This window comes from Rana temporaria, chromosome 5, assembly GCF_905171775.1.
Source record: "Rana temporaria chromosome 5, aRanTem1.1, whole genome shotgun sequence".
Taxonomy (NCBI): domain Eukaryota; kingdom Metazoa; phylum Chordata; class Amphibia; order Anura; family Ranidae; genus Rana; species Rana temporaria.
Genome location: NC_053493.1, coordinates 114,336,725 through 114,362,944, shown reverse-complemented (window position 1 = coordinate 114,362,944; position 26,220 = coordinate 114,336,725). Strand labels below are relative to the sequence as shown.

General features: G+C 45.3%; 1 protein-coding gene and 1 non-coding gene across 3 annotated transcripts in view; one reads left to right on the top strand and one right to left on the bottom strand.

Moving 5' to 3' along the window:
* The window catches only part of LOC120940274 (prostatic acid phosphatase-like), a 72,703-nt gene that overhangs the window by 31,099 nt on the left and 15,384 nt on the right, over positions 1–26,220 (top strand). For both annotated transcript variants that reach the window (XM_040353034.1, XM_040353035.1), the window contains exons 4-10: positions 2,566–2,718; positions 5,191–5,289; positions 6,783–6,890; positions 10,686–10,818; positions 14,117–14,199; positions 20,626–20,732; positions 23,018–23,193. In XM_040353034.1, coding sequence (XP_040208968.1) covers positions 2,566–2,718; positions 5,191–5,289; positions 6,783–6,890; positions 10,686–10,818; positions 14,117–14,199; positions 20,626–20,732; positions 23,018–23,193 — 859 coding nt within the window. The remainder of the gene's footprint in view (positions 1–2,565; positions 2,719–5,190; positions 5,290–6,782; positions 6,891–10,685; positions 10,819–14,116; positions 14,200–20,625; positions 20,733–23,017; positions 23,194–26,220) is intronic.
* On the bottom strand, positions 19,515–19,673 carry LOC120942169. Its single transcript, XR_005749945.1, has one exon. It is a non-coding gene; the product is annotated as a U1 spliceosomal RNA (small nuclear RNA).

The window sequence follows — 26,220 nt, the reverse complement described above, 5'->3', positions numbered from 1 at the left end:
TAAAAACTAAAACAATTGCAGAAGTCTAAAATGAGACTAAGGACCCATACACACGATAGAATCCATCCGCTGAAAAATCCCAGCGAATGGGTTTCAGCGGATAGATCCTATGGTGTGTTTCCGCGGATATATATCCCCTGGGATGGATTCCAGCAGATCGAATATTCGCTGACATGCTAAACAAATCCATCTGCTGGAATCCATCCCAACGGATGGATCCGCTGGTCTGTATAGACTCACCGGATCCATCCGTCCGAAGGGATCCCCCGCATGCGTCGTAATGATTCGACGCATGCGTGGAATTCCTTATATGACAGCGTCGCGCACGTCGCCGCGTCATAATCGCGGCGACGGCGCGACACGTCATTGCCAGAGGATTTCGGCGCGGATTTCAATGCGATGGTGAGTACACTCCATCGCATGAGAAATCCGCTGAAATCCTCGAGAGGATTTATCCGCGGAAACGTTCCGCTGGAACGTATTCGCGGATAAATCCTCTTGTGTGTATGGGGCCTTAAACTAAAATGCCATTTTAGACTCAGGACTAAAATGGCATTTTAGTTTTAGTCTCATTTTAAACTTCTGCAGTAGATAGAAATTTGCTGCCACAATGAACCCTGGTGGGTACATTGTATGGAATGTTGAGTTTATTGTAGTGATTGATGTGGTGTGCTAATGAGGTGCATGTACGGGGCGTGTTATTTGTACATATTGTGGGTGGTAGGATGTGCTTTCTGGTTCTCGCCCTGCCTGATCAAACTAAATTCACAACTGGCCTGAAAGACAAACTCTATTACAGGCCCAAAGGTCAAAAACCTACAACATGTTGAAGCCAGTGATATTGTACACAGAGGAGTGTTATACTATTGCTTTGGGAGGGTTTGTGTGCTGGCATGTAGAGGCTGAAAGGTTTATCACTATTTAACAGCACGCTTTAAAAACACACCCATATTTTCCTCTCCCACAGTTAACTGTATGAACTTTAGACTTTACATTAGTATACATTTAGACCAGGGGTGCCCAAACTTTTGAGGAGCGAGAGAAACTTTAGCGATTTGGTAACCAGTCACGGGCCACAATGAGCATAGAGGGCAGATGGCAGGTCTGTGTCCACTCTGCATATGTAGAGCAGACACAGATGCAGCCCGCTCTACCCTAAGGGCCCTTCAATCTGCCCAGAAAGAAGGGGACAGATCCCTTTCTGTTTTTTTTTAAGCAGATCGGATTTTAGATAGGCGGGAGTAAACGGACACGAATCCTACAGAGTAAAATGGAGAGTCTGTTTGAGTCCACCTGAAAAACAGATAGCCGGACAAGATCGGACCGATCGCGTGAAAGGGGCCTAAGGCTGCTTTCACACTGATGCACAGCGGTTTACCTGCACCTCAACTGACCTCGGTCTTCACTTCTTCCTCAGGATTCCTGCAGCTGGCTGCTGCTGTCCCCCAGGCGGTTATGGCTGGTGGCTGCTGCTGGCTGTCCTCCAGGGCTGGTACTGCTGGCTGGTACTGCTGACAGATTCTGGTACTGCTGGCTGGTACTGCTGTTGGGTACTGCCGGCTGGTACTGCTGGTGGGTACTGCTGGTTGATACTGGTACTGCTGGTGGGTACTGGTACTGCTGGTGGGTACTGCTGACTAGTACTGGTACTGCTGGCTGGTACTGCTGGTGGGTACTGCTGGTTGATACTGGTACTGCTGGTGGGTACTGGTACTGCTGGTGGGTACTGCTGACTAGTACTGGTACTGCTGGCTGGTACTGCTGGTGGGTACTGGTACTGCTGGCCAATACTGCTGGTAGTGGTACTGCTGGTGGGTACTGGTACTTGTACTGCTGGCGGATACTGATGTCTGGTACTGGTACTGCTAGTTGGTACTGGTACTGCTGGCTGGTACTGGTACTGGTGGCGGGTACTGGTACTGCTGGAGGGTACTGCTGGCTGGTACTGGTATTGATGACTGGTACTGAATGCTGGTACTGGTACTGATGGCGGGTACTGGTACTGCTGGTGGGTACTGCTGGCTGCTACTGATGACTGGTACTGATACTGAAGACTGGTACTGCTGGCTGGTACCGGCTCTGCGTCCTCTTTATTTCCATTGGCGGCTCTGTTCATCGCACTGATGCTTAGAGATGGTGGGTCGGGAACCCACGATCTGGGCTTGCTGACCCGCCATTTCATAGCAAGACGTGGCGGGCCATATCAGACGGCGTAGCGGGTGGTTGGGCACCCCTGATTTAAGAATGTTGTCCTGAACATGCTATGACCATACAGGTCCTTAGGATATTTTTGAAATCTGATGTCGATCACAAGCTTTTCTGCCAATTAACACAGCTTAAAAATGGGGGAAATCACCTTATTTAATAATATATTTTGCTTTTTTTGCCTGAAATTTCGTTTTTAGTGGCTTCTACTTATAGCTGACTCTATTGTGTAGGTAGGTCAGTATGACTGTGGTAGCTTCTTTAGGAACTGTATAGTCTATAGATTCCTGTATAATATATTTGTGCTATTAAGACAGATGATGATAATAACAATACTATTATAAAATGTTTGTACCATAGGTTTTTGTGAGAAGCACAGATATGGACCGTACATTAATGAGTGCCCAGGCTAATCTTGCTGGTTTGTTCCCACCCACTGGCAGGCAAGTCTGGAATGCTAGTATAGCCTGGCAACCAATACCTGTTCATACAATTCCTCTGTCACAGGATAACGTGAGTAATAATTTACATACACTTTAATACAATTTTTACTACATTTATTGTACTGCTTTTGTTAGTGAGTAGAGTTGAGTGAACCCGAACTGTAAAGTTCGGGTTCGGTACAGACTTTGGGTTTTTCCCGAACCCAAACCTGAATAATTGCTGAAAGTTCGGGTCCGGGTTCGGAGTTCGGGGAAAAAAAAGAGTTCCCCCCAAATGCAATAACCAAACCCTTTAGGTCTGGTATGGATATTAAGGGGAACCCTGCCGTCAATTTAAAAAAAAACGTGACGTGGGGTTCCCCCTAAGTATCCATAACCAGACCCTTCAGGTCTGGTGTGGATTTTTAGGGGAACTCCACCCCAAATAAAAAAAAATGGCGTGGAGTTCCCCCTAAAATCCACACCAGACCCCTTATCCGAGCACGTTGACCTGGCCGGCCGCAGAAAAGAGGGGGGGACAGAGTGCGCCCCCCCCTCTCCTGAACCGCACCAGGCCACATGCCCTCAATATTGGGAGGGTGCTTTGGGTGCCCCCCAAAGCACCTTGTCCCCATGTTGATGGGGACAAGGGTCTCATCCCCACAACCCTTGCCCGGTGGTTGTGGGGGTATGCGGGCAGGGGGCTTATCAGAATCTGGAAGACCCCTTTAACAAAGGGGACCCCCAGATCCTGGCCCCCCCCTGTGTGAAATGGTAATGGGGTACACTGTACCCCTACCATTTCACGAAGGAAGTGTAAATAGTAGTTTTCAGAAAAAAAACACACACACCGTAGAAAATAATACTTTATTAATTAAACCAAATAAAAATCCAGCGGTGAAAAAAGACGATCGATGCTGTTCCCTGCTCCAACGTTGTCTCTATCCAGCGCCGGGTGATGTCTCCAGCGACGGACGATTGGTCCAGCGATGAGAACATCCATCCATTCAGAGCACAGCTCAGCGAATGAAGCGCCGATGCTTTGACGTTTCTTTTATAGGGGAGGCGGGCCACGCGTCACGTGACCCCGTCCCCCTCTGACGCACACTCTGCTACGTCACTGGGACAGCCCAGACATGCCCCTTGCGTTTGAGCGGGACGGGGTCACGTGACGCGTGACCCGCCTCCCCTATAAAAGGAACGTCAAAGCAACATTGTTGGTTCACTTACCTTTTCCTTCGATTTCCCTTCTAAATGTTTTTTTTCTTTGTCTGAATTTCTCATTTCCTGTTCCTCCTCAGTAAGCTTGCCCCCCATCATCCGAGCTGTTCTGGCTGGGGGTTAGTCAGCCAGAACAGCTTACTGAGGAGGAACAGGAAGTAAGAAATTCAGACAAAGAAAAAAAAACATTTAGAAGGGAAACAAAGGGAAAGGTAAGTGAACCAACAATGCACTAGCTTTACACGAACGAAACAAACCTTTACAACCCCTTTAAAGATGCAGGATCAGCACTTTTCTCCCCCCACCTATTCACTCTGCAAGTGGTCACTTGGGAAGCGAAGACACTAGACCAGTGTTTCTCAACTCCAGTCCTCAAGGCGCCCCAACAGGTCATGTTTTCAGGCTTTCCATTATTTTGCACAGGTGATGTGATCAGTTTCACTGCCTTAGTAATTACCACAGCTATTTCATCTGAGGGAAATCCTGAAAACATGACCTGTTGGGGCGCCTTGAGGACTGGAGTTGAAAAACACTGCACTAGACCATTATGGACCAGCTTCGTTTTTGCCCTGCGCCCCCGCAAATTTACTGCGCTGCCCTTGATTCACGGAGCAGTAGCTCCGTAAATTGCGTGGGCGCGCCGGCAAAATGCCCGGCGTAAGCGCGCGCAATTTAAATGATCCCGTAGGGGGCGGGAATCATTTAAATTAGGCGCGTTCCCGCGCCGAGCGTAGAGCGCATGCTCCGTCGGGAAACTTTCCCGACGTGCATTGCGGCAAATGACGTCACAAGGACGTCATTTGCTTCAAAGTGAACGTGAATGGCATCCAGCGCCATTCACGATTCACTTACGCAAACTACGTAAATTTCAAATTTCGCGACGGGTATACGTAACATTGGCTGCCCCTGCTAATAGCAGGGGCAGCCTTACGCGAAAACCGCCGTACGGAAACAACGTAAATTGCGTACGCAGGGCTAGCGCAACGTTGTGAATCGGCGTTAGTATGCAATTTGCATACTATACGCTGAGCACAACGGGAACGCCACCTAGCGGCCATCGCAAGAATGCAGCCTAAGATATGCGGGCATAAGAGCCTTATGCCGCGCATATCTTAGGCTGCAGTCGGCGTAACGAGGTTCCTGAATCAGGAGCATTCGTTACGCCGGGGCAAGTAAGCAATTGCGCTGTGTAACTTATGGTTACACAGGCGCAATTGCTTCTTGAATCCAGGCCATTGTAGCTGGTGGGAACAGATTTTCTTGAGATTTCCTGAACTCATACTGAAAAATTATATTTTCCTTGAATTTTACAGATAATCTGACTTTATTATCTTGATTTCAGATGCTTCTCTTCTCTCTAGACAGCTGCCCCCGATTTGCCCAACTTGTAAATGAAACAAGTACATCGGAAATTTTTAATCAACTTACAAAGCCCTATGTGGTAAGGTTATCTTTCATTAGTAAGAAATGAAACATTATGTGACTGCTTTACTAAACTAGTAGTAGGTTTCATCTAAGTTTGTGTTTCCATCAAATAACCATGACAGTAGCCATTCCTGTCTTCTATTTTACATGGTTTTTGACTCCCATAAACCTGATAAACACAGGAAGAATGAAAATGACGCCTTTAAAAAAAAATGTATGCCGAACGTATGCAATAATGTTATGTTTACCTACAAGCTTAACCCTTGGAGCCAGCGCCTCCCGGCCCTTAAAGGGGTTTAGGATTCTGGGAGGCAGGGTGGAGTTTATGATCATGTGACCGCCATGATTAGCTGTCACGGCAGTCACATGATCGGAAAGCTCCCAATAGCAAGCAGCCATTAGCTGTTCTCTTGGCACAGCTGTATTCCACCAATTCACGCAAATATGCGTCCGCTCGTCGCTAAGGCCCACCCCCCTGAGAGGCTGCATATTTGCGCGCAGGTGATGACAACAGGTTAGGAGAATTGTGTAGTGGATTTGAACATGTTTTTTTCTGTATTTTGTTATTTTTTTAAATTGTTTAATAGTACACTTTATTAGCTAGATTCACAAAGAGTTAAGCCGGCGTATCAGTAGGTACGCCGTTGTAACTCGGAATCGAAGCCGTCGTACATTTAAGTGTATTCCCAAATTGAGTTACACTTAAATGTAGCTAAGATACGACTGCCTGCGCCGTCGTATCTTAGCTGTCTAGTTCCGCCGGCCGCTAGAATGCGTAAATCAGCGAGATACGCCGAGATAAGGCGTTTTCAGACGTAAAGTTAGTCGAACAAATAGCTGGCCTAGCCAATGTTAAGTATGGCCGTCGTTCCCGCGTCGAATTTTTAAAATTTTACGTCGTTGGCGTAAGTCGTCCGTGAATGGAGCTGGACATAATTTACGTTCACGTCGAAACCAATACGTCCTTGCGGCGTACTTTGGAGCAATGCACACTGGGATATGTCCACGGACGGCGCATGCGCCGTTCGTTAAAAACGTCAATCACGTCAGGTCACGAATCATTTACATAAAACACGCCCCCCTGTTCCTCATTTGAATTAGGTGCGCTTAGGCCGGCCCATTTACGCTACTTAGGAGGCAAGTGCTTTGTGAATACAGCACTTGCCTCTCTGACTTAAATACGATACGCTACGCCGCCTCAAAAATACACCGCCCTACGTGAATCCAGCAGTATGCTTTTAAGCCCGCAACAACACAAAAATAAAAAGGTCCTTTTTAGTAATTCTGGGAGGGCCAGACCCATTATTAGCTTTTAAATCTTCCTAGCTTGGTCACCAAGTCGTCACAGAGACAGGAAGTGAGATTAAATCCCCGAATCCCGCCCAGTAAATCTCCTGACAGCAATAATAACCTGAGAGAGTTCAAAACTACAAATACAAAGTGGATTAGATGAGCAGCTGCATAACCAATATAATTCTCAAATGTCTACTGTTGTTATTTTTGATACAGGAGTTTCTGAACACTTTACAAAACGAGACTGGCTACACATATAAAGAATTAAATGGACCGAAAGGACCCTATAATTGGTGGACGATCTACGATGCACTATTTTGTAAGGTAACTAAAAGTACATTGTTCTTTACCACTATAAAGCTGGCCATACATTTATCGAAATTCAGCCGGTTTATCAGAGACCTGTCAAATTTGATCAGTGTGTGGCAGTCCCATCTTGACAGAGGTCGATCATTTGAGCGACTTCTGTCAAATGGCCTAGTTGGAAAAAATGTCTTGATCAGAATGCAAAGTCCCGGCTAGGGGGTTGGGATTCCATCATTTACCTAATTTGTGTGGATGGAATATCAAGTTTATCTGCCTTCCCTTTTCTGATTTTGCCTCCTTGCAGTCTTTGTGAAATATTGTTTGGTATTTTAAATATGCTGTAAATATTAGTAATGAATATACCAGACTTTTTGCAGGACTGGCCCATATTTGTATCCACAGAACCTACACATGTTCCCCCGTGCCTGTATTAGGGTCTAGTAATGAGGTTGGAGTTGCTGTGAACCCAAGTTTGTCCAAACCTGGAGATTAGTGGTCATTTGTTGGGTCAATGAGCTGTGAGTGGAAGATTTCCCACTCTGCAGCTTACAGTACATGTTCAGATGCACATATGCTCGTAACATCATTGACCTAATATAGGCTTGTGGCCATATGAGGTAAATATAATATTAGATCAATGCCCCAGTTGGGAAATAGGGAATCTCGGGGACCCACAGCTCAATGGGCCAGCAATGACAGCTAACTTCCAAGTTTGGACCACATCTGGTTCGAAACAAACCCAAGCTCATCCCTATTAGAGATTATGCCAATGGGCTTTGGACTTGTGGGCAAATGCAGCTTGTTTTGAGATCCTTGTGCTTGCATTTGATATTGATTTGAGACATTTCTGTGATCATTCACAGTTCAACGATAGAAGTAGTTAATCTGCAGATGACCTCCTTCTAAGCTGCATTGACTTGTTGCAAGCTACTTTTCACTGACTATTGATTTGTAAGGGAAGACAAGCAGTTCTGTCATGGATAAAAGCTCATTGGCAGCCTCACCAGTGCCCATCAATTTAGCCTACCAGTGCCCTTCAATGAAGGTTTGCTTGCTTCCATTCATTTGGGAGTTGGGACACAGACACATTCCTCCATCCCTGCTGCTTGCTGCAGAGAGAAGAGAGTAGGAATACCAGTGGCCGGTCACCCTAGGCAGCAGTGCGCCCTAGGCAGCTGCCTAGTTTGCCTAGTGGTAGCAACGGCCCTGGCCAAGCATGCGGGTCATAGTGCATGCTTGGCCAATCATCAGCCAGCAATGCACTGCGATGCCGCAGTGAATTATGGGCAGTGAAACGTAACTCTAATTTGGCGCGAACGGCCCAAAACATTCATAATTCGACGAACGATCGAACATACTATGTTCGAGTCGAACATGAGTTTGACTCGAATACGAAGCTCATCCCTAATTGCCATGAATCCAGCCCCACCACTGCCATGAATGCAGCCCCACCACTGCCATGAATGCAGCTCCACCACTAACATGAATGCAGCCTCACCATTTCCATGAATGCAGCCACCCCCATTTCCATGAATGCAGCCACCCCCATTGCCATGAATGCAGTCCCCCCATTGCCATGAATGCAGCCCCCCCCCCATTGCCATGAATGCAGCCCCCCCCATTGCCATGAATGCAGCACCCCTTTGCCATAAATGCAGTACTCCCATTGCCATGCATGCAGCACCCTCATTGCCACAAATGCAGCACCCTCATTGCCACAAATGCAGCACCCTCATTGCCATGAATGCAGACCCACCATTGCCATGAATGCAGACCCACCATTGCCATGAATGCAGACTCACCATTGCCATCAGTGCAGCCTGATCGATATCCATCTCGGAGGGGACAAGGAGGGCGGTGGGACGAGTGCAAACAGATTACATACAGGAGAAACTCCTGTTTTCTCGGCAGCCTCTTTAAGGCCCCGTACTCACGACCAAACATGTCTGCTGAAACTGGTCCGCAGGCCAGTTTCAGCAGACATGTTTGGTCGTGTGTGGGCGCGAGCGGGCCGAATTCCAGCAAACATTTGCCCGCCGGGCCTTTTCCCAGCGGACAAATATTCCTGGACTTGTTTTAAAACAGTCCGCTGGAATCCTGCCCGCTCGGACATGTACGGTCGTCAGTACAGACCTACCGTACATGTCCAGGCGCCCGCCGTCCCTCGCATGCGTCGAATGACTTCGACGCATGCGTGGAAGCATTTTAAAGGCGGGCCGCCCACGTCGCTGCGTCATTGTCGCGGCGACACCGCGTCATCGACGCGGCGACACCGCGGACACGCCCCGCGTATTGTTTACGCGCGGACTTCTGTACGATGGTGTGTACAACCATCGTACAGAAGCCCTCTGGCAGACATGTATGGTGAAAACGGTCCGACGGACCGCTTTCACCATACATGTTTGTTCGTGTGTACCCGGCCTAATACAAAGTTCTGCCTCCTATGATGGATAGAACAGTCGTCCAATGGCAGCGCAGGAGATGGGACTTCCTATTACAGAGGCCGCCGCGTAAACAGGAAATACTGTATGTAAGGCACTCGTTCTCCCTCCTTCCTGTCACCTCCGAGGCAGCCAGAATATATATCTTTTGTGGCCCCCGGCACTCTGAGATTTGTTGGGGGCCACAAAAGATATATATGTCCAAATTACCAGGTGGGCTGTTCGAATCCAGGCCGGACTTTGGACATGCCTGACATAGGCCCTTAACCGAACCACAAGGTGGCGGGGTTTGTCCCCACCATCTGAGGGTGTGAGTATAAAGACTGCCTCTGGCTTAAAGGGGTTGTAAAGGATTTTTTCATAATAAGCATCCTTTACCTGCAGACATTCCTCTTTTCACTTCCTCATTTTTTCGTTTTTGCTCAGAAGTTGCTCTATTACTTCTCTGTTCTGTTCACTTCCTGCTTGTCTGATTGTTACTCACCACATGAAGGGAGGCTTTACTGCGATGGTCAGTGACGTGCTCGCCCCCTCCTGGGAACTACATCTGTGCGGCAGGATGCTCTCTACGTGTTAGAGACTTCAAGGGGGTGTGAATTACTGGGCATGCCGCAATGCATACTGGGAAATTTAGTTCTTACATGAACGAGCGCTGCAAACCAGGAAGTGAATGAGAGAACAGAAACTAGAATGCCGTAGGTGATATAGATGAAGGAATTTAGATGAAGGGATTTAATAGGTATTTACTCGTTTAACAGAATCATTACACTATTCTTTCTGTCTACCTTGCAGACATTAATTTTAGGCAAAAAAATGTTTTCCTTTACAACTCCTTTAAAGTATATCCAAACCCAAAAGAAAAAAAAGATACAAAGCTCCTATTTTTTATGCTATGGCACATCACATCATAATATCACTGATATTGACTATTTTTTGTACACAGGACAATACTAGTGATGTTTATTATTGTATTTTTGTACACAATGCTGCCTATACTTTTCACTTCTGTTTGGGAGAACTATTTATAAAGCTTGAATAAAAAGATTGAAATATAAACACAAAAACAAAATAGTACAGCTTACCAAAGTTATTTTAAAGCAATGTTTTAATTAAAATAATAAACATGTTGTACATAAATGCTCTGTGCAGAGCGATCCTGGTGTCCCCCACCGGCACTGTCCGCTCTTTCTCTTCTCCGAGTGACACCATAGCAAGTCGCTTGCTATGGGGGCTCTTGTGTAGACTCGCTTCCGAGCAGGGCTGTGTTCGTTAATAGACACACACAGCGGGGCTCGGTTCGGCCCTGCATTAATTGTTATCAAAGTGTTATGGGTAAAGTTCTGCTTTATAACGTCTTAAACATTTATTTCAGAAAGTTCACAATTTCACTTTGCCTAATTGGGCAACAGATACTGTACTGGAAAATCTTCTTCACCTGTCAGAAATATCCATGGCTGCTTGCTTTGGCATGTACAAACAACAAGAAAAATCTAAACTGATGGGAGGTAAATGAACCTGATAATTTTAAAAATAGGTACTGAGTTAATGACTAGGGTAATAGTGAAAGCTGGCATTTTGTATTCATAGAAATGTGTTTTAAGAAAAATGGAGGTTGTCATTTTATCTTTCAGTTTCCCAGCTGTCTATGGTTTCAGCAGTTACTAAAGCATTGGCTATACACTAGTAGACATTTGTACAAATATTTGTTTGAAAATTCCTTTGTATAAAAGTACCTTCAATGACTAGACAAATGTAATTTGAGAGTAGGGGTGCAACGGATCAAAAAACTCACGGATCGGATCGATCCTCGGATCAGGAGTCACGGATCGGATCATTTTCGGATCAGCAAAAAAAAAAAAAAGTCCCTTTTCATCGGTCCAAAAAAAAAAAAAAAAATGATATATATATATATATATATATATATATATATATTCACACACACTTTATAGTCATTGTCAGAACTGGGGGGAAATAACATGCAGTAGTAGTAAATAATCTTGCTGTAAAAACAGCAAGATTGTACTTTTAACAAGTCCTGTCCAAACAGCCTCTTTAATCCACCCTTGTGAATTGCTACTGTGCTCTTTTTTTCTTTTTCTTTTTCCCCCTCCTCTCAACCAGTGCTTCACTAACATTCCCTCTCCAAGTCTGCTTGCCAGAGCCCAGTGCACAGCGTGACACGCCTCCCCGGGGAGGCGTGTCACGCTGGGCTCTGGCAAGCAGACTGGGTGGAGCAAGATGGCCGCCGCTCCGGAGCTAGGCCGAAGCCGGGGACTTTCCTAGGTCTAGGCTTCGGAGCGCTCCGCGTATCGCGGGGTGTGCCGATCCGAACGGGGTGACCCGTTCGGATCACGGATCGGTGACCATCCGTTGCACCCCTATTTGAGAGTAACCTAAAAATGTTGTTTGGTTTTACCCTTAGGCGTGAAGGGGTTAAAAACAATCTTAAAGGGGTTATAAAGGTAAAAAAAAAATCGTAATAGCTTTCTTTACCTTAGTACAGTCCTCCTTCATTTACCTCATCCTTCGATTTTGCTTTTAAATGTCCTTATTTCTTCTGAGAAATCCTCACTTCCTGTTCTTCTGTCTGTAACTCCACACAGTAATGCAAGGCTTTCTCCCTGGTGTGGAGTGGCGTGCTCACCCCCTCCCTTGGACTACGGGAGAGTCAGAACACCCACTAACACACAGCTCCTTTCTCTATCTGCAATGTAGAGAGCGTCCCGACTCTCCTGTATTCCAGGGGAGGGGTCGAGCACGACACTCCACACCAGGGAGAAAGCCTCGCATTACTGTGTGGAGTTACAGACAGTTACTCAGCTTACTGAGGAGAAACAGGAAGTGAGAAATTCAGACAGAAAACAAAGAAAAAAACATTTAGAAGGTAAATCGAAGGAAAAGGTAAGTGAACCAACAATGCACTAGCTTAAAGGAACCTATTTAGAAAATAAAACACAAACCTTTATAACCCCTTTAAATATGAGCTGTGTCAAGTGAAGTATGTAGAACATGTCTTATATAACATACTGTGGGATAAAATAACTTTAGCCCTAATGTTTTAGTTCAATCTAGGTGTAATATACAGGGAGTTAGTTTTGGTAGGTTACATACTGTGTGGCCTTTGAAAAGAAAAGATTTATTGTATATTTAAAGCCAAATCTCTGCCACAGACCCTCCTTGGTGAACTTGAACTTAAGAAAGAGCCTCTGCCACAGACTCTCCTTGGTGAGCCTCAGAAAGATACCTCTGCCATAGGTCCCCTCTGGATTGAATTCTTGGAGATATCCCTCCTTAGATGAGTTACGCCTGGATCTCCTTTAACTTGTCGCCCAGGTACCGACTGACAGGTGGTTAATCCCTCAGTGTCCGGCTACCTCGATCCCCGGTGGTTTGTCCAGGCCCTTTTGGACCGCCAGCCTCTCAATGGCGCTCCTCAGACTGACTCCCCACCGAACAGCAGTACAGCTTGGGATCCTCAAAGGTTGGAACCCAGTCACTCACTGGGTCCCCGTCGCTGTTCAGATGCTCCGGGCCAGCATAGTCTCGGAACCGGGAACACTGCGTTGCACGGCCATGGTAGGCCATAGCGCCGTGGTGTGGCCACTCTAAAGGTGGTTGCCACACTGGACGAAGAAGACCCCAGACCAATAACTAGAATTTTTTTTAAGTTTTCTTTAGATACACTCGGGATACGTATCCCACTGTTACATTAAAACAACATATCTAGTAATAAGAGTACCCTTTAGCATAGGCGTGCGCACAGGGTGTGCCAGGTGTGCCCAGGCACACCCTAATCACCCTGTGCAGCACAGATTCCCCCTACTGCCTTGGTTCCCCCACTCCTTCCCCTTTGCAGCGCTGCCGGATTCCCTACTCGCCTCTCCCTCTGGCTGTTGCTGCAGGGATGTTTTAGGATGAGTGGAGGAAGGGGCCGGTAAATATGTAACTTACCAGCCCTTCCCTTTCATTGTGAGTGATCGGTAGTATGTGTTTGAGCTTTGGGGTGCACACCCTAATGCCATAGGCTGCGCACACCTATGCCCTTTAGACACCAGGTGCAAATTTGTAAACCATTGAATGTGACTTTTACCAAGCATTCGCTGAGGCTGGGTTCAAACTATTGCAAATCAGACCTGAAACAGTGAACAGGGAAGCACCAGACCCCTGCTGTGAGCCACTTCGCAGTGTGAACCCAGCCTTTTAGGCCCCTTTCACACTGAGGCGTTTTTCAGGCGGTACATCACTAAAAATAGCGCCTAAATACCACCTGAAAAACTCCTGCCCAGCCTTCTCAATGTGAAATCCCGAGGGCTTTCACACTGAGGCAATGCGCTGGCAGGAGAGAAAAAAAATCTCCTGCAAGCAGCATCTTTGGAGCTGTGGGAGGAGCGGTATGTATACCGCTCCTTCCCATTTAAAACAATGGGAAACCACTAGCGGGGGTTAATACCGCACCGCTAGTGGCCGAATCCTGCGTCAATTCCGACGGTATAGCGCCGCTATTTTTAGCAACGTTATACCGCCACCGCGCCCCTCCGCCCCAGTGTGAAAGGGGCCTTAGGGTGAATCAATCACTGTCATGTAAAACACATGCAAATGGAAGATTCACCTGCAGTGAATATTTGGTAAATGTACTGTAAATTTTTAAAGACAAGCTATAGCTAAACAATTGACAGCTAATGTGAGAAAGTAAACAATATACACTTATCAGTGAATAGGGTGAAGGTGTTAAAGCCAAAAATTGCACAGCTGGTGTTCTTTGACTTTTTTCAATTAATTGAAAGCATTTCATCTTGTTTTCAGGTGTCCTTGTGAAAGCCATTTTAGAAAATATTACACAAGCTCTCATGCCATCTAGCAAACAAAAGCTGATAATGTACTCTGCGGTATGTATTTGGCTTTCCTAGCAGTATTTCTTCATTATTTTTAAAAGGGTCTCTTATGTAAGAAAATCTAGCACAACAGAAATAGACCTTTAAAAAAGTGTAAATGCTGCGCTACTCCAAGAAGTGAGTCAATAGTGGCTGCCAACACAACAAAGGATAAATGTAACAAAATGTGAGAAATAAAGTGCAGCGCCACTAAGGCAAAAGGGAAGAACCCCCAACGTATTGGGTGTTCTTGATACAGTGAATTAAATAAATTTTGTGAATCACACAATGTGCAATAATAGTATGAAAACTCAAAACATTGTTGAATCCATCAAAAGTTGGTGTGTAACCACACTACTAAAAATTATATAGTGTAATGTCGCGTACACACGATCGGTTCGTCTGACGAACCGATCGTGTGTGGGCCCCATCTGTTTTTTTCCCCATCGGTGAAAAAACTTAGAACCCGTTTTAAAATAATCTGATGGTTAAAAAACCGATAGAAAAAAAACGATCGTCTGTGGGGAAATCCATTGGTTAAAAATCAACGCATGCTCAGAATCAAGTCGACGCATGCTCGGAAGCATTGAACTTCATTTTCTCAGCACGTCGTAGTGTTTTACGTCACCGCGTTCTGACACAATCGTTTTTTTAACTGATGGTGTGTAGGCAAGACTGATAAAAGTCAGCTTCATCGGATATCTGATGAAAAAAATCCATCAGACCATTTTCATCGGATGAACTGATCGTGTGTACAGGGCATAAGTGTCCAGTACAACATGGAATAATTGTCCATATAGTGATGGTGAGCACACATCAGATTGGCCACGAAACGTGAGATATGGTCTCTTGTATTATCCACTTGAGAAAATTCCCCTCCGGAGCATAATCCCCATCAGATTAAGGAAGTAAATTGGATTCTCTTACCGAATCAGATGGACCCAGAACACCGTACGGCAGTGGGTCTAACAAGCATCAACAGCCAAATGCTTGGTCTGGTTAGTTCTGCTATCAAACTTCTCGCTTTGCAACGAAGTGCAGATCTCCACGATAAATAGCTGTATTAACCAACGTCAGGGTAGCCAATCCTGATCCACTCGCCGTGATGGAATGAAGCAATATCAGCTTTCGCTTGAACGAGGTAAGCTCCAAGCATAAGAGAAAAAAAGGAACAAGAACGCCTCCTCATAGTGTAAAAAAAGGCTAAAATGTATTCAATAAAAATTCATGCACAAAAATAAAAATCCATTAAAAAATATCCACATGCAAAAATGGAACATACAAAAAGGTTTGCGCAGTATGGAAGTGGCTGAGGCCAATGGATTTTTATTTTTGTGCATGAATTTTTATTGAATACATTTTAGCCTTTTTTTACACTATGAGGAGGTGTTCTCCTTGTTCCGTTTTTCTCTAATGTCAATGCACCCCATAACAAAAAAAGAAAGAAAAAAAGGATATATACAGAGGGTATAGAAAAGAATCACCCCCTTTAAAATAATGACATTTTGATGCTTTGCAGTCTGAATGAAGACAGACACAGTTATTGTTTTATTCAGCTTTATTTACTAGTGCATCTAATAACACCCAAGTGAAAGATAATTCATCAATATGTCAGAATAAAATTAATAAAAAAATCTAAATACAGAATCAAAGAGTTGAAAAAGGATCACCCCACCTTATGTCAGTATTTTATTGAACCACCTTTTGCTTAAATATCGCCTTTAGCCTGTTGGGAATGGGATATATCTCTACTAACTGTGCATATCTAGACTTTGCAATATTTGCCCACTCTTCTTTGCAGAGCTGCTCAAGTTCAGGTAAATTTGATGGTGACCATTTTGTCGATTGCAGTCTTAAAGTCATTCCACAGATTTTCAATGGGGTTTAAGTCTGGGATCTGACTAGGCCATGCAAGGACAATCACTTTTTCTCCTTCAACCACTGTGTGGACATTATTGCTGTGTGCTTTGGGTCATTGCCATGTTGGAAGGTAAACCTTCTTCCCTTCTTTCTGGCAGAGAGCAGTAGAATTTCCTAAAGAATTTGGTGGTATTTTGTGCTTTGGGTCATTGCCATGTTGGAAGGTAAACCTTCTTTTTGGCAGAGGGCAGCAGATTTTCCTAAAGAATTTGATGGTATTTTGCCCCACCTATTTTCCCTTCTATCCTGACAAGTGCTCTAGTCTCTGCTGCAGAGAAACACCCCCATAACAGGATATCACCACCGCCATGCTTTACTGTAGGAATGGTGTTATTTGGAGGTAAGCTGTATTGGACTTCTGCCAGACATATTGTTTGGTGTTGAGGCCAAATAATACAATTTTAGTCTCATCTGACCACATTAAACACTCATTGCAGATTCTGAGGCCACATGGAAAAAGGTGTTATGGTCAGATGAGACTAAAATGGAATGATCAGGGCGGGGGAATATCCTGATCTCTTGAACCAGTACAGTGACAGCTTCCTTGCAGGCTTGCTCGGGTAAGTTCAGACTAGGATCCAAATATGCCTGAGATCATCACTAACCCCTACTAATCTCTCCACCTATTTTCTTTGGGGACAAAATATTACTGCTGTAGCTTGGCATAGTATTTTTTATTCCGGTAAAAATTCCTGGAATGCCGTGACCATATGCAGTTGCATTGACTAACATGATTAAAGTGGAGGTTCGCCCAAAAAGTTAATTTTTAACATTAAATTAAGGCTCATTTTGTCAAGGGGAATCGGGTGTTTTTCTTTTAAATCAAAGCAGTACTTACCTTTTTACAGAGCGATCTTCTCCGCCGCTTCCAGGTATGGGCTGCGGGACTGGGTGTTCCTATTTGATTGACAGGCTTCCGACGGTCGCATACATCGCGTCACGATTTTCCGAAGGTAGCCGAACGTCGGTGCGCAGGCGCCGTATAGAGCCGCACCGACGTTCGGCTTCTTTCGGCTACTCGTGACGCGATGTATGCGACCGTCGGAAGCCTGTCAATCAAATAGGAACGCCCAGTCCCGAAGACCATACCCGGAAGCGGCAGAGATGATCTATCTCTAAAACTGTAAGTACTGCTTCGATTTAAAAAAAAACACCCGATTCCTCTTGACAAAATGAGCATCAATCTAATGTTAAAAAAAAAAAAAATTTGGGTGAACTCCCGCTTTAACTAATAAATCTGAGGACATTGTAACTAGCACTAAACCTTTTTTTTAGTTAAAAGCAAAACCTTTTATTTTGATTTAGCCACTTCACCTCTCACACCTGTTCACCCAGAGCAATTTTTACATTTCTGTATTGGACCTGTTTATTAGGCAATAACTTTGTCATTACTAAACATAACAAGGTAATACATACATTGATTCTTAACAACAAACAAGGAGACTAATGCTGGGTACACATGGGCGAAATTGGTCGGTTCGGCAGGAACCGGTTGACTTTCGACCCATATATACAGCTATATTTTTTACAGCATCCGATCAGCGCTTGCAGCCAATGGCTGTAAGCACTGATCAGTGAGTTCTGGCAGGAAGGAGGGGAGTCTAAATTCCCCCAACAGAACGGCACAGCAGGGAAGATTGCCACACTAACATCATTTTTTTTTTCATTCTGCCCACTGCCCAGCTTAAGGAGTTAATTAGGGATGATTAGAGGTGAAAAGGGATAATAAGGGGTTAAGAACATTTTATTTAAAAAAATAAGTTTTAGTTAGCTTTAACTGACATCACCTGCAAATCTAAATTCATCACTTTGATCCACAGATGAATGAACAGAATGATACAAATGTAACAATCATAGGTGTGCGCAGCCTATTGCATTAGGGTGTGCACCCTAAAGCTCAAACACACATGCGTGTGTATGTGTCTACATATATATGGCCTGGCACACTGACCTCCCTGCCGACACAGTGAAAGAGAAGAGCATAAACACTTCTCTTATGGTAGAGCAGGTAAGGGGTAGATCTTTTACATGTAACTTCTGCTACACAGAGCGATATTACTAATGCACATGGGGTGATTAGGGTGTGCCTGGGCACACCCAGCACACAATGTGCGCATGCCTATGGTAACAATATACTTGTATATTTGTATAAGCACAGTCTGGAGCAGTGTTATTTATCAATAACATCGACAGCTAGAGCTGCCAACCTCTTCTCTGTGTATGCTGTAATGCCAGCTTTGATTAATCATTTTTTTTTTGAAAAGCCTATGGCGTGTGAACACACCCAAAAAACTCCACCCGGTGCAGAAAAAATGTGCACACACATAAAGGGTGTTCACAAAAACGTGCAGACGGGTGCAACGTCAAGTGGTCCTCCTGTGAAGAGGGACCCAAACCCTGATCCCCCGGGGCGTTAGGCTCCAGACGGGGACTGAGGTACTGTGGTCCGAGCAACCGAAGCCGACACTGACCCAACTTCCTCGGAGGGACTGCCGAAACAGAACCCTCCCAGTACTAGGTGGGGCTCCCCCGAAGGGAGACCCCATGAGAGCAGGCGAACTAAGCCAGAAGGCCATGTCCACCCACTCCCAAGACGTTCAGGGCTGGCCCGAGGACCCGCACCCTACTAATCACACAGTGACAAAACGTGCACAACAAAAAAAAGACAAAAAAGTGACAAACACAGGCTTAAATAAAATAAAGTGGGGGAAGGGATAGTGGAGAGGAGAGTGAAAGAAGTGGCCATTGTGGTGAAACAATGACCAGGCCCTCCGGCCAGGAATAAAAAATTCCTCCGGTCCTAGCCAAAAGGCCCGGCCCAGGAGGCAGGTGCTAAAAAAAGCGTGTATCTGGTGCAGTGACCGTGGTATCTTAAATCAATGTGTCCCTCACACACAGTGATCTTCAGATACCCCTGGACTGCCACTCCAGGGGCACATGCACCATAGGCTTTTCGTTCCATATCCGACCCCCCGACCGGCCAGTGCAGCCCTCCACCCCTGCCAGCTAGAGAGCCCTTCAAGGTTTTATTGGGGAGAACTGCCACTCAGATAACAGCCTCCAAAAATACTAGCCCCTCCAGACCCTCCGTCAACCCAGCAGATTTGCATGGCTCTACCCCGTCCTACCACAGGGCATTACCAGCTCCTCCAACCGGATCGCTGACAGAGATAGCACTTACACCAGCCAGCCAGAAGGCCAGACTAGAACTCGGCAAAAAGACCAAGCGCAGTACCCATCCTCACCAGGAGCACCCTTCCAGATGGCTCAGACTCAACCATGGGCCGGCCCCCAGTATTCTGTCGGGCAGCACAGCGTAGTCCCTGCTGAAACCATCCTTCCAGGTGCAATGACGTCATTGGATTGCATCCACCCTCCCCATGTAGGAGGTGCTTCAGCGCTCCGCTGACAACTGATAAGGACAGATACCACACCCAGTCCCAGCCAAAAGGCCGAGAAGCGGCAGGGAAGACAACCACGATCAGCACGGCCTAGAGTATGCAATAGCCGTGCCTCGCCCTGGGAGAACCACCTTCGTGATCATGGTGTCTCCCCTGCCAGGTAAGTAAGTAAGCTTTGATTAATCATAGCCAACAATTACGGTATTTTTGGAGACTTGGAGCCCCAGAAGCAGGGCAGAGAGACTGGAGGGGCTACACACACCCTGTGTACAATTATGGAGATTTTTGGGCATGTGTAACACGCCCAGAGTCTTCAACTAGTTTAAGTGCAATTCCCCTTCCCTTGCACTAAAAGGGTAAATAATTATATCTAGGGGAGTATTTAACTTACTTTACACCTAGCTCCAGCTCTTCTCCCATGCCTCAAACTCTGGTCTGTGGAGTCTTGGCATCATCATGCACAATACAGGAACATTATTTTTACATAATAACAAATACAATGGGGGCAATACCAAAGACTTATGTATACCAAAAAATGCAGCAATGTCTATATGCCTGTATAATTAGTGCTTCCTGTGTCAAATAATAACGTCGATTTTGTAATTTGTCACATGGTGATAATGGTGTGAGGAATTTGGCATGCACCAACATTTTGTTGCAAATCTGAGATAATCTTCTCCTGGGATCATTGCAAATTTTCTCCTTTCCTTCCTACATCACTGGTTGTCCATACACATCCCCCTATCCTTGCTGTAGTGCTGATGGTTTCTGTTCACCAAAGATACGAACATTTGCATGTTTGCATGTCCAATCATGTGAGTTAGTTCACATTTCTGGCATACATTCCTATGTGTGCATACTCTACATGTGGTTGTGTTTCTGTGTACTTTACTGTATAGTATACAGTACTGTATCTTTGTTTCAACCTTTTTTCCATGTATTATTTGCGTGAAATGTGTTATAAAACTATTACAGTCATTTATTGGACCGATTGTGTTGGGTACTTTGTAAGTCCAACAAACGTACTCTTGGAACAGAACTCATTCGAATGTAGTGGACTTACTGAATAGTTGGACTAAACCTGATCTGTAACAGTTGCTGGTCTGTTTATCTCTTACAGCATGATACAACTTTAGCTGCTCTGCAAACAGCTCTAAATGTAACCAATGGACAGATGCCCCCATATGCCTCTTGTCATTTGTTTGAGATTTACCAGGTTGACATTGAGTAAGTATCTAAACAATAGATTACTGTAGAATTATAGTTTTCTCTTTTATGATCTCATTTAGTTTATATATTTTTGTTTTTTACATAAAAACATTCAATAATTAGGAGGAGGTTTTCATATTACATGTATACTGTATAATAGTTCTTACAGCACACCGATGGCCATGCCAGTGCGCTTTAAAATCACTTAAAGCGGAGTTCCACTCGTTTAAAAGTCAGCAGCTACAAAAAGTGTAGATGCTGACTTTTCATAAACAGACACTCACCTGTCCCAAGGTCCAGCGATGCGGGCACACAAAGCCTCGCTCCTCTCCCCCTCCTCTCTGCTGAGCTGGCATTGTAACTGTGGGCACCTGGCTGTTGCTTTACAGCCAGGTGTGCCGCGATGCACGTCGTGAATGACCTGTGACATGTCCCAGAAGATTGCAGGGAGGGGTTAGAGGAAAACTTGCCTCCGGCGACGCGGCTCAAGGGGAGGAAGTGGGAGCTGGTGCCTGTCAAAACTGGGTAGCTGCCCCCCCTCAAAAAAAATTACATGGAAGTTCTAAAATGTTAAAAACTAACAAAAATGTAAAAGTACTTTAGAATGTCATTTGCCAAGTTTCTGATGCCATTGTCAAATGTACAGTACTGACAAGATTTTTCAAATGAACACTTTTTTGAAAATCTACCAGTGTATGGTCAGCTTTAGCTTCACTAACTATTTGTGATAGCCTGTAGGTCACCTTATTGGTGTAAGAACTATTTATTAGCTATTAAGAAAAGCATTGCAGTCTATGTATCAAATGCTTATACAAATTTCTTGGTTAATCCTGTTCAATGTAAAGTAGGATTTTCACAAGCAATGGTAGACACTGAGCTTGCTAAAAGTGCGGCCTTCAGTCCTGGACCTTCGCCACTGGCCACACATATTAGTGAATGGTCAGACCAGCAGGCACAATCCAGCTGTCTGGAAATGTCTTATGGACCATTTGCCCCCCTTAACAGGAATGCCCTAGCCTGAACAATTGTGTTTAGGGCAAAGGAGGAGACAGAATGACCAATGCTTATTTGGGCTGCTTTATGCTGATCTGAATAGACCAGATCAGAGAGTATATGGGCTGCAAAAATGGTACCTTAAATTAAAGGATAACTTGGGGTTTGGTTGTCGTTGGTTCATGGGCTTTGGGTATTTCGTTATTCACACATTCTTAGGAAAGAGTATATGAGCTTCAAAAGAAGTCCCTCACTGACCTCTGTAGCTACAGGCACTTTGGAGCAATTCATCCTCTAAGGTGATAGCAAAAGCACTGAAGTTGTTAAGGTCATTGTCTAAGATAGCTCAACTTCTACTAAACTGTATTTCTAGCCAGAACCTTTATTGGATCAAGCAATGAATGGTTAAAAGCCTTTTGCTGTCGGTTTCCTTTTTGGAATATTTCTCTTTACTTCCTGTTTTGGAGACACAGCAGTTAGGAGTCCACCTTTGAAAACAGACTAAAATATTATTTTGTAGGCTATGTGCAAAGTCCATAGAAGATTTGATTTTCTTTCCTTCCAAAATAGCTAGATTTCCCTATCAGCACAGTCCATGTAGATGTGGGAATGCCTGCCTCATCGCCATGGTGTTATGCTGGTGGGGGCGTAGGGAGCCTTACCGGCGGGCAAAACACAATGAATCCTGCTAGCTACCAGCAGTAATTACATGTAAAAAATCCGACAGGCTTGTTGTACCCAAGTTGATCGATGGATCGACTTGGGTACAATCAGCCAGTACATAGATAGATTAAATCTCAGCCAGTCCCTGGTGCACCGGCCAAAGTTTGATCCATGTATGGCTGGCTTTAGAGGTGGTAAAATCTAGGACAGGAAGTGGTAGCGTTAGGGACTGTTTTGATGGCATGACAGATGGATGTCAAATTGATGCCATCAGCACAAGCCCATAGCTAGGGATGAGTCCGATGTTCAAATAATGTAATTTTGCTGTGTCGTAGTAAAACACAGCACAGAGATGCGCTACTTTACAGACAGACTAAGGAGACCATCAGGCTTGATATTTAAAGGCATTTTTCATTTTTTTTGGACGGTGCGATTGCCGACAATAGGGTGCGATTCGTCATGCGATTAGACAAATTGCATGACAAGTTGCTCCAATGTGAACGAGGGCTTACACACACACACTACCTAAAACATTTTTTACGTTTCAGATTGTTACTATTTATTGAGCTACATGTCAAAAATTATACATGTTATTTTACAGAATATGATTAAAAAAATATTTTAACTATTATATATTCAAATAATAGGAGCTATACTATTGAGATGTACTATAAGAATGATTCTTCGGCTGAGCCGTACCCAATTGCTTTACCAGAATGTTCCCAGTCTTGTAGTCTGAAGCGTTTTACTGACCTGACATCCTCAATCATTGTGGAAGACTGGAGAAAAGAATGTGGATTTAAAGATGAGAATGATAACTCAGGTATCGTTACAGTTATATCTTTATATAACCAAGGTGTCAAATGTTATACTGAAAGGATTGAACCCTTTACTATACAATTAGACAATATGTTTTATGTCACATTGTTCAAATTTTCATAAAACAAACGTTTGTTGCTAAACATATACATACTATGACCAATCTAAAGTAGAATTCCAGCCTAACACCAACTAGTCTTAAAAATGTCCCCTTCCCGACTGATGTGCCGTTACCGGCGGCTCCCACGCGTGAATGTGTGGGAGTGACGTCATTGCGGCTCTGGCCAATCACAGAGCCAGAGCATGCAAACCCAGAAGTAACTCCGGGACGACATGTCGCCGGTCACAGTGGTGGGCCGGGACCACAGTAACAGCATCGTTCTGAGGTAAGTAAAGTGGAACCTTGGATTACGCTCATAATCCATTCCAGGAGAATGCTTGTAATCCAAAGCTCTCGCATATCAACGTGAGTTTCCCCAAGATAATTTGTTCCGCATTGACTTTTATTGCATGCAATACCGCATGTGGTCAGAGGTGGGGGGCGTCGGGGAGCCTCGTAAATACTCGGGACAGCTCGGCTGAACTCAGAAACCCTCGGAAAGGTTCGAAAACACTCAGGAACTGAGTATTTCCGAGTGTTTCTGAGTATTTGAGTGATTCCAAGTATTTCCGAACAGCTCCAAGTGTCACCGGTGCCCCTCACCTCTGACTAAATGCGGTACTGCACACCCCATTGGCTTCAATCCTGCTCGTTTTGTGAGACGACACTCGCAAACTGAGTCAGGATTTTAAAAAAAAGTTGCTTGTCTTTCAAAACGCTCGTTAACCGTGTTACTCATTAACCACTCGACGACCGCGCTATAGACAAAATACCTCTACAGCGCGGTCAAGTTATTTGGGGAGGACGTCTATGGACGTCCTCCCAGAATCTTGCTCCCGCGCGCCCCCTGGGGCGCGCTCCCATAATCATCTGTGACCGCCGGGTCTAGAAGACCGGGCGCATCACGGATCGCGGTAAATTGCCGCTGATAGCGGCCGTTTACCACGTGATCGCTCCGTCCAATGACGGAGCGATCACTTGTATACAAACCGGTGTCATGTGATGACGCCGGTTCCTCCCTTCCCTCTCTGTACCGATCGGTACAGTGTGAGAGGAGAGGGGGAGAGAGCGGAAGCAGCAGTGCTGTGGGCTGGATCTGTGACAATTGCAGTCACAGATCCAGCCATCTATCTATGCTCAGCCATCCCTGTGCAATACTCTGCAATACCCTGTGCAATACCCTGTGCAATACCCTGTGCAATACTATGCAATACCCTGTGCAATACCCTGTGCAATACCCTGGGCAATACTCCGCCATACCCTGGGCAATACTCTGCAATACCCTGGGCAATACACCGCAATACCCTGTGCAATACTCTGCACAAACCCTGTGCAATACACCGCAATACTCCACAATACCCTGTGCAATACACCGCAATACCCTGTGCAATACTCCGCACAAACCCTGTGCAATACTCCGCAATACCCTGTGCAATACTCCACAATACCCTGGGCAATACTCTGCAATACCCCGCAATACGTCCCCCCCTCCCGCCACCCTCCAGTGCTTCTACCGACTCACCGCTACGATCAAAGCCAGAATTATTTTTTTATTTCAGGCTTCCCAGCCTAGAGGTGAGATTTGGGGTCTTATTGACCCATATGTCACTGTAAAGAGGACCTGTCATGTTATATTCCTATTACAAGGGATGTTTACATTCCTTATAATAGGAATAAAAGTGATCAAAAATTTTATTTTTGTGGAAAAAAGTGTCAAACTAAAATAAATAAAGTAAAACAATAAATTTTTTTTTTAAAGTGCCCATGTTCCCGTGTGCTCGCATGCAGAAGCGAACGCATACGTAATTACCGCCGACATATGAAAACGGTTTTCAAGCTACACATGTGAGGTATCGATGCGAATGTTAGAGCGAGAGCAATAATTTTGGCCCTAGACCTCCTCTGTAACTAAAAACATATAACCAGTAAAAATATTTAAAACCTCGCCAAAGGGGATTTTTAAGTAGCGAAGTTTGGCACCATTCCACGAGCGTGTGCAATTTTGAAGGGTGACATGTTAGGTATCTATTTACTCAGCGTAACTTCATCTTTCATATTATGCAAAAACATTGGGCTAACTTTACTGTTTTTTTTTTGTTTTTTTTAAGCATAAAACATTTTTTCCTGGTGCCTCCATGGCAGCATACCTGTGACAAGCTCCGCCTTGGCTCCTCCCTCAGGATTAGTGAATATTATAAAAGAGTCGGTGAACACCGCCCCACATTCTCCTTTTTTTCCTCAAACCTCATGGCAGTGAATTTAGTGGAACAATTGTCCTTACCTTCTGCATTCGGCAGCGTCCATCCGGGTTCAAGCCTCTCCCGGATGCAGTCCCTTCTCTTGGGCAGCTAAACACGCTTATAAGGTTGGGAGTCCCTTCTGTAGGTTCTTTTGGGACTAGCAGTCTTAGCCCTTTAACTTTGAGCGCTATCTGTAAAGTTTCTATCAGGCATTAGCTCTCTATGGCTCAGAGGCAGCAGCTATCCCTGCATCTTTGTTTTTTCTCTCTCTTTCTCCCTTGAGGCACTCAGGTTTGCATGTCTCTCATCCGCCCCCCCCTCCCTTCTTGGGGCTCCCCTCTCCACTGGCGGTTGCCTGGTCCCTTTGCACACGCTGTGTGCCCCTTTCCCTGGTCTTCTCCCCCCTAGGGAGCACGCGCGCCATCCCTGTCTGTATTTCTGTACTCGCGGCGTCCTCCGCCGCGTTCTGCGCATGCGCCGGTGGCCGGGACCGTTGGGTCCTAGGGCGGCCGGTTCGTGCATGCGCGATAGACACGGAGGCCGCGGCGGCCATTTTGGATAAGGGAAAGATGGCGTTTTCTTGCCAGTAGCTCCCTGAGCTCAGGGCAAAGGCGTTTCCTTAACAGGTGGATCCTATTTAAACTCCCCGACGGCCTCAGAAGGGCTCTGAAGCTGTCGGGAGAGGTCCATC